At 35.0% G+C, this 9,217-nt stretch overlaps 1 protein-coding gene and 1 pseudogene across 1 annotated transcript; both read left to right on the top strand.

The window, feature by feature from the left end:
• Positions 1-2,196: 2,196 nt before the first annotated feature.
• Positions 2,197-4,591, top strand: LOC116140454 (annotated as a pseudogene).
• A 1,229-nt stretch (positions 4,592-5,820) lies between these two features.
• On the top strand, positions 5,821-8,937 carry LOC116140523 (putative disease resistance protein RGA3). Its single transcript, XM_031426149.1, has 4 exons — positions 5,821-5,850; positions 6,577-7,553; positions 7,863-8,351; positions 8,508-8,937. The coding sequence occupies exons 1-4, from the start codon at positions 5,821-5,823 to the stop codon at positions 8,935-8,937; spliced, it is 1,926 nt and encodes a 641-aa protein (XP_031282009.1).
• Positions 8,938-9,217: the final 280 nt, after the last annotated feature.

Genomic DNA, 9,217 nt, shown 5'->3' with positions numbered 1-9,217 from the left:
AATATCATTGGTATATAGTAGTTTAGCCTGACTCCATATCTCACAACATATGTGGTATGTTTTGTAAATGGGATACAAACTAGTGTCAATGGACTGCCATAATAGATTACACAATAAAACATCAGTTTTGATCTAGAAAGACTTATCTGATGTGATGTCGGTAGCCTTTGTGGTCAAATGATCCTCCAGTCCTTGACCTGTACACCATAACTCGCCAAAGGCAGCCCAAGAAGAATAATTTGCACTCCTAATCAACTTATCAGTGGTGATTAATGGGAGAGACAAGAAAGAAAAAACACCGGAAGTGGACTTTGAGTTGGAAGTAACCATGATAACTAGCAAATCTGACCAGAAACCAGAACCAGAGGTAACACGGAGTAAACAAACAGATCAGAGCAGAAGATCCGGCGAGGACAACGATGGAATCTGGTGAAGCTATCGGAGTTTGACGTCGAAGGCAATAGAACCTTAGTGGGTTTTGCTCGTCGTCATCTTCTCAGCAGGCTGGTGCCTACGGTGAGAACTAACACTCGCCGGAAAAGGAGATCAGAGTTGGATCTATTGGAAAGAAACACCGCACGTGGAGGCGCGTGTGGCGGCCGATGATGTCAATCTTTATGAGGTTCTACCAGCGAGATGGAGACAATGAGACGTGTATGGTCAGATGGAGGTTCTGACCACCAGAGAGAGACGTTTAATCTTCGCCGGAAAGCTTCACCAGAAAAAAAGATTTAAAATTTCTGGCAACCTAGCTCTGATACCATGTGAAAAATCAGAGAGAACTATGGCTTCGTTTGGTTGGATTTTGGGAATACTACTTTTAGTATTCCCAAAAAAGTTAAACAGTAAAATACCCAAAAACTCTCGGCTTCGTTTGGTTGGATTTTGGGAATACTACTTTTAGTATTCCCAAAAAAGTTAAACAGTAAAATACCCAAAAACTCACAATATTATTCAACTTTATTCAATATTTTTTAAACCCCCTAAATTTGTTAATTCAATTAAATACCCCTAAATATTTTTAATGTTTTTGTTACGGCGACTCCGTCCACCCTTCGTCGGTGGTGGCCTGCTGTCCGTATTTGAGGGTGGATTTGTGGTTTTTTTGTTAACTTTTAATATTTTATTATAAGGGGTGTTTTGTAAAAAAACAAACATAGGGGGTATTTTACAATTTGTAAATCCTACATCGTAATACCCGCCCAATTCAACTTTTTTTTTAACTTTTTTCAAAAAACTTTTCCCAAAAACACAAAATTGTGAACCAAACGGAGCCTATATTTCTTGTATAATGATCAGAAAATAATACATCAATATATAGGAAAATAAAGAACTAATCTAGGAAACAAATAATCTAATCTAGAAAATGAATAATCTAACTTTCTATTTTACAGATTTTGTTCTTAATATATATTAATTACAATCCTAATATTCTAATATAGGATTATACACTTCAACCATAATAAAGTAAAGCTGTAGTAAACTAAAACTTCCTAAACTAAACTCCAACTTAAAATAGAAAACTACTTAAATTCCTAAAATAAAATTCCAAATAAATAAGAAAAACAAAATCAAATCATAATCTAACAATATTTTCCTACATCACAACACGACCTAAATAAGTATTTTATTTTTATTCATATTTAATAAAATTCTACTAATATAAGGAATTTGCAATAAGATAAGGTTTTGTTTCCCAATTTTGTTGTTGAATAGATTAATAGAACACAAAATCTTTTATTTAATTTACTTGTTTGTGTATATATTATTTACTAAAATATGTTATTATTCCATATAATAATTTGTAGTTTTATATAATGAAATTAAATTAAGAACAATATAATGAAATATATTATTGGTTTAAATATTAACTAAAATATTTTTATATCATTATTATTTTTAGATATATAAATTATTTAAAACATGTCATATTATATTTATTAATAACATTATATAAAATAATAATTTGAATATTAATAATAGATTATAAATAAATTTTATTAAGTATAATTTTTCATAAAATAAGAAATGGGATTGGATTATTGAAAAAAATAGTCCAATTCCACTCTGTAAACCCTGCCCAACTTAATCCGGGGCAGTCTTACTCAGTCGACAGGAAGCGCCGAAGCGGCTCAGTCGGTTGGAACGGACTCCGATCTCACTCCCTCAGCCTCAGGCACTCAGCTATATTTATTTCAAACAGGTACACTTCTAAAGTTAGGGGTTTTTTCTATTTTTACGCACAAAATCCTAAAACCCTACACGAAATCCATGACACGATTTTCTCTTTCTCGCTTTTTACTGCTTCCAATCCATGCTCAGAACTCCAAAATCTTAACTTTGCACTTCACTACTACTGCTAGATCAGCTGATAAGTTCTACCTTCACTTGCAAAACAACCCTAACAACATTGAGAAAACCCTACCCACTGTCAAGGCGAAATTGGACCCCACTTGTGTGAATGACGTGTTACAAAGGTGTCTTCCCCGTCAATCTCACTTAGGTATTCGTTTCTTCATTAGGGCTTCCCGTCAATCTCAATTAGGGTTTCGTTTCTTCATATGGGCTGGTATTCAATCCAGTTATCGTCACAGTTCGTTCATGTATGAAAAAGCTTGTAAATTGCTAAAAATTAAGCAGAACTCTAGAATTATTATTGATGTTATTGAAGCTTATAAGAAAGAAGAGTGTGTAGTCAGCGTGAAGACAATGAAAGTGCTTTTAAATTTATGTAAAAAAGCTGGGCTTGCTAACGAGGCTTTGTGGGTATTGAGGAAAGTGCCTGAATTCAATTTAAGAGCTGATACTGTGATGTATAATATAGTTATCAGGTTGTTTTGTGAAAAGAGTGATATGGTTATGGCTGATAACTTGATGAAAGAGATGGGTTTGATTGATCTTTACCCCGATATGATCACAAATGTGTCAATGATTAAAGGGTTTTGCAATGTAGGTAGGTTAGAGGATGCTTGTGCGTTGCTTAAGGCCATGAGAGGACATGGTTGTCCTCCCAATACAGTTGCATATTCAACTCTTCTTGATGGAATTTGTAAGTTAGGGAGAATGCAGAAGGCATTGGAATTGTTAGGGGAAATGGAGAAAGAAGGTGGGAATTGTAGTCCTAATGTTATCACTTATACATCTGTCATTCAGAGATTTTGCGAAAAGGGTATGGTAATGGAGGGATTGAGGGTTTTGGATAGAATGGAAGCTTATGGTTGTGCTCCTAGTCGTGTCACAATAAATCCTTTGATTATGGGTCTTTGCCTTGACGGCAATATAGAGGAAGCATATAAGTTCATTGATAAAGTTGTTGCAGGGGGTAGTGTTTCGTATGGAGATTGCTACAGTTCTCTAGTGTTTGCACTGGTTAGGATTAAAAGACTTAATGAAGCTGATAAGCTCTTTAGGAAGATGTTAGCTAGTGGTATGAAACCTGATGGTTTGGTATGTAGTGTTATGATTAAAGAACTTTGTTTAAAGGGACAAGTAGTGGATGGTTTCTACTTATATGAGGAAATTGAGAAGCTTGGATGCTTATCTACAATTGACTCTGACATTCATTCTATCCTCTTAGATGGGCTTTGTCAAGAAAGCCATTCGTTGGAAGCTTCAAAGCTTGCAAGATTTATGCTGTAAAAAAGAATTCGGCTGCAAGCTCCATATGTTGATAAAATACTCAAACACTTGAAGAAATCTGGAGACAAGGATCTAATTACACATCTCACTAGGATTGGAGGGGGGTGTTATGCAAACAAAAAAAATTGTTAGTGTTGGGGGGCTCCTCTTTGCTGTCTGAGAACAGGGTTGTGATAGTAAAGTCTGAAACTTTTGAATTAAGAACTTACTCAGTTTTAGTTTGTAGAGTTTCATGGACTACTAAGTCACTTCCAGATTAGCATTAAAAATGTGTAACTTGGAGCAGAAGTGAAATAGTGTTGCCATTCCAATCTGAATATAAATTGGCCTAAAACTCATGATCCAGGTCTAAATGAGATTCCTACCTGGGCATGTCTTTCAGTTTGGAGCTTGCTTTGAGTTAACTCTTTCTTTTTCCCCTCAACTTACCTATTCTTAAGACTGCTCAGGCAAATCAGTTAATGATTTTTTGTTTTGAAATTATTCTTTATTGCTACCTTTCAAATTATATTTTTGATCTTTTACTACTTGTTTATTCTGGGGAGTAGGACAAAAAAAGTGTAGAGCTCTGTTTGTCAATTAAAATTTCTGTAAATCTGACTCAGGTGACATATCCTTAAATAACTTGTGGAGATAGATAATATTGTTTGATATTCTCGGATTATACTCTTTGGAAGCATATTAGACCTGATCAAAGCTGTGAGTTTTAAGTGATTGAGGGAATGGTTACTCGTATGGAGCTCGCATGATATTATTAGAAATGCTAAAAATATCATATTTGCATAGCTGAAAAATGGATGAATAGATTGATAATTGATAAACCAACAAGGATTGCATGATTGAAAAAGATTTTCTTCCGGATAGTGGCTTGCTCTAGCTAAAATAAATTGCTTTGTCCTAAGATTTAATGTTAGGCTGACAGTTTGTTGAACTAATGCTCAATGTGTTGAATGATGAACCAGTAAAATGCAGCTTCCTCTGCATTTTCCTTTTTATTTATTTTAAGAGTGTATTGTCTGTATAGGACAAATGACTATGTTTATGTCTCTTAGGAAGTGCGTGTTATAAAAAGTAGAGGACAAGATTATATTGGAGGTAATCTAACTTTGCCTTAGGCTTCACATGTGTTTCTTGAGAGTACTCATTACGAACTTACATTTCCAGATAGATTTATCTATTTGGCATAGTCATTTCTTCAACACCTTTCCTTATTTGTGAATTCTTTAGGAACCCTTTCGCAAAGAATATGTGAGAAAGCTCAACCACCCTCCTCTCATTGTTTTTTTTTTTATACATATGATTATTTGTTAAATCTTTACACAGATCTTGGGGATGCTAAATTTCAAAGTTACTGTTCATATTTAGTACATTATACTGTATTTTTTTCCTGAAGCTTCTTTTCTCTTATTGGCACTTGCTTCTGTAGGCAGACTTCTGAATATTGTCCCAATAGCTGGCCGAGATTCTTTGAGGATGTGTCACATGAATGCAATTGTTGGTAAAATCTTCCATTTGAGTTTCATCTTGTATTCAAGCTCGTATAGTGTCAAATTAGATGATCGATGAACACACTTGATATGAACAAATGTAGCAACGACATCACTATCTTGGTTCACAATTTTGGATGATTGATGAGACTGATGAACATACTTGACCATAAACAAATGTTAGTAACAGCCACGTCGAACTTGGTTCAAATTTTTTACTTGAGTTGCTCAAGCAATTTATTCATCAGCCAGTATGTTTCAAGTTGAATTTTGTGTTGTAAACACAGTTGTTCTGGGGGTTTAGTTTTAGATCTTCATAACATATTTAGTCAACTACAGCTGGATAAATTTTTATCTGTATAAAATTTGACTTAAAAACTATTTTTAGGGTTCTTCTAGCATATTTACCCTTACTTTTTTTTCATCAGAGTCTATCAAATTCCTGACTGAGAAGAAATGGACGGTTGTGATGCTGACTATCATTATTTTAAGATTCCATATTCATTGATTTATTTCCTGACTGATCTTCTCTTCCCCAGTCAACTTATCATTCGGCATAGACTCTCCATGCAGGACTATTTCTTCATTTGTTATTTTGAGCCTCATCCCTAGCTTACCTAGTTTTTTTGCAAGTTCTTCACTTACCTAGTTTTAAAACCCGACCTGTTGCGAGACCTGACAAGGTGACTGCGTAATGGGGCGACTGGTCCAATCGGTTGGATCGGTGATATCAACAATAAAAGTATTTTTTTTAAATAATTAGTCTCTTAAATTTTAGTATCTTATAAATACCCCTAAAAAATCACAAAGTAGTCCTTAAAATTTTAATTTATTATAAAAATACCCAAAAAACTTTCTAATCTCTAAAATTAGAGCTAGTCTCTATAATTTATTTTAGTATGTTTATTCGAGTAGAGCTTATAGAAAAAGAGTTTATGGTTTTCATATAAAAAGCTGTTGGTGTTTATTTAGAAAATTAAAAAAAAAAAAAAAAAGGTTTTCTAACGTTAATTACCAAAAAGGGTTCTGAGATACAAGAAAAAATCACGTCAGACATATAAAATAGAATAAGGATATTTTTTAAATTTCAATACTTCAAATAAAACTGAAAAAGGGTTCACGGACGTAAAATAATTTATTTTAAATTTTATATGCGCGTTTGAAATACAGGAAAACAATCTAAAAAAATTTCATAAATACTTGGTACACTTTTTAAAACAATATTGACTTTGACTCAAGAATTTTATATGTTGACTTTCAAGGTTTTAGTTTTAGCAGTATGGTAATGTTGAATACGCTGAAATATCCATTCTTAGCTAATTCATTTCTCTTAAACTACCTGATTCTCGCTCTCTTCAAAGAAAATATGGCTCTGGATAGTGATTTAAGAAGACTTCAGGGAACCATGAGCGCCATCAAAGCCGTGCTGTTGGATGCCGAGACATAGCAGACTCAAAACCATCAGCTGCGTGACTGGCTTGCGAAGCTTAAGGATGTTTTTTATGGTGCTGAGGACGTTTTAGATGAATTCGACTTTCAAGCTTCCAGGAGATCACAACAGGGGAGCTCAACATTAAAGGTATGTCAAAGCTTTTTAAGCTGTAATCCTGTTAAAATTGGTCACAAGATCAAGGAGATTAGAGAAAGGTTAGATGCGATCGCAGCTGATAGGCAATATATTCCTTTTCCTCTTATTGAGAGTCATGTTGACGTGAGGCATGTAATTCCCAAGGAGAGGGAGACTGATTCCTTCTTCCAAGCTTCTGATGTCATTGGAAGAGAGAAGGATAAAGAAAACATCATAACCTTTTTGACACAACCAGGCGATGATAATGTCTCCGTCATTCCTATAGTTGGGATTCGGGGTTTGGGTAAAACCACTCTTTCTAAAATGGTTTACAATGATGAGAGGGTCTACAGGCATTTTGACTTAAAGATGTGGGTATGTGTTTCCGACGACTTTGATGTTGTTAGGTTGATTAAAGAAATTATTTATTCTGCAACACATGAGGATTGTGCTAAGTTAAAAGCCGATGAAATACCCAGGCGTTTGCAAGCAATTTTGGCTGGTGAAAATTTTTTGCTTGTCTTGGATGATGTTTGGAATGAGAAGCCAATGAAATGGACGGAATTGAAAGACTTACTGGTGAATGGTGTCAATGGAAATAAAATTATTGTGAGTACACGCAATAAAACTGTTGCCGAGATAATGGGCACCGTTTCCCCACATTTCATACAATTACAAGGTCTTTCACCTGAGGATTCTTTATTGTTGTTTAAAAAGTGCGCATTTAAAGATGGAAAAGGAGAAGATTTTCCAAACCTCAATAAAATCGCCGAGGACATTGTGGGAAAATGTAAAGGAATTCCGTTAGCTTTGAGAACTTTAGGGAGCTTACTTTTTGCAAACACATATGAAGATGAGTGGTTAAGAATAAAAAGAAGTGACATCTGGCAGCTGAAATAGGAAAAAGAAGGCATCTTACCAGTACTGAAACTGAGCTACGATAATTTGCCGTCTCACTTGAAGCAATGTTTTGCTTATCTTTCCTTATTTCCAAAGGATTATATCTATGACAGTGATTACGTGACCGGATATTGGATGGCACATGGACTCCTTGCAACCTCTAATGATGATATTGAATAGTTAGAAGATGTTGCTGTGCGTTGTATGAAGGAGTTATGGTCAAGGTGTTTCTTAGAGGATTTTACGGAACATTATCATTTATCTTATAGGTTTAAAATGCATGATCTTATGCATGATCTTGCAATGTCAGTGGCAAAAATTGACTGTGCTGTTATAAAATCCAGAAACCAAATAGTTGATGAGAGCGTTCGACACTTTTCAATTATTGTCTCTGATTTCAACCATCAGAAAGCTCCAGAAGTTCTAGATAATAGATCAAAGATGGTTCGGTCCGTTATTCTTGAAGGATTTGATGTATCATTTATCAATACATGCATACCCAAATTCAAGCACATCCGACTGCTATACATAAACAGAACAGCTATTGAAGTCTTGCCAAAGTCTGTTGGTACATTGATACATTTGAGATACCTTGACTTATCACATAATTATTTTTTGAAGAAACTTCCTGAATCTATTTGTCAGCTTCAGAAGTTGGAGACATTCAGACTTCTTGCTTGTCTTCGGCTTAAGAAGTTGCCTAGGAATATACGAAGGATGAGCTCCCTTAGGTATGTGGAAATAAGAACAGAAGAGCGGTATCTACAAGAAAATGGAATCGGATGTTTGAGTTCTCTTAAATTTTTGCAATTGGACTGCGTGAATCTAGTAAGATTGTTTGAAGGGATGTAAGGTCTCACAAGCCTCCGAAGATTGCATATTAGGGGTTGTCCCCTAACCTCGTTGCCATACAGTATCAAGTACCTTAAGAGATTAGAGAAGGTACTGATTGATGGCTGTATAAAGCTTAACTTGAAGATGGAATTTCAAGGAGAAGATAAAGACAACCTTTGCTTGGGAGTTCGGCAATTTATAATTCGCAATTTGCCATCGTTAGTGGATTTGCCTCAGCTTATTCTTCAAGGATCGGCAAACACCTTACAGTGCATAATGATTAAAAATTGTTTCAATTTAGTAGAACTACCGGAGTGGCTGCAAAATCTCACATCACTTCAAACACTGGAGATTTTAGATTGCCCGAGATTATCATGTCTTCCAGAAGGGATGCAACGCCTTACTGTCCTCAGACAATTGAAGATTCAAGGCTGTCCTGCTCTGAGTGAAAGCTGCAGACGCAATCAGTCGAAGATTGCTCATGTCCAAGAGGTTCATCTTGATGAATAAATGCCATCACATAATAATGCTTTTTTTTCTGTTGAAGAAAATGTGATAGCAGATTCTCTTGCTAATGCATTGGTGGCGTGCTCTTTTGCTTCTTCCTTTATTTTTCAAGACCTACATCATGATTCCCAGATTCACAGTACTCCAATTTCTTTCTTATCTATTTTCATTTGTTGGTTGTATTTTATTGTTTCTAATGCATGCATGCTTGAATATTTTATTTTTCCTTTGTACCATGACATTTATCGTGTCAAAGTTTCATTACATCTTCTTATTCCGAGTG

Source organism: Pistacia vera, unplaced genomic scaffold (genome assembly GCF_008641045.1).
Source record: "Pistacia vera cultivar Batoury unplaced genomic scaffold, PisVer_v2 Contig373, whole genome shotgun sequence".
NCBI lineage: Eukaryota > Viridiplantae > Streptophyta > Magnoliopsida > Sapindales > Anacardiaceae > Pistacia > Pistacia vera.
The sequence above is the reverse complement of the archived record's forward strand: the minus strand, read 5'-3'. Positions and strand labels throughout refer to the sequence as shown.

Bases quoted from the DNA above. Each gene is read 5' to 3' on its own strand.
- LOC116140523 (XM_031426149.1), top strand. From the start codon at position 5,821: ATGGGGCGACTGGTCCAATCGGTTGGATCG. The intron at 5,851-6,576 runs GTGATATCAACA...GAGACATAGCAG, and splicing joins TGGTCCAATCGGTTGGATCG to ACTCAAAACCATCAGCTGCG. The intron at 8,352-8,507 runs GTATCTACAAGA...GTTGCCATACAG, and splicing joins GAAATAAGAACAGAAGAGCG to TATCAAGTACCTTAAGAGAT.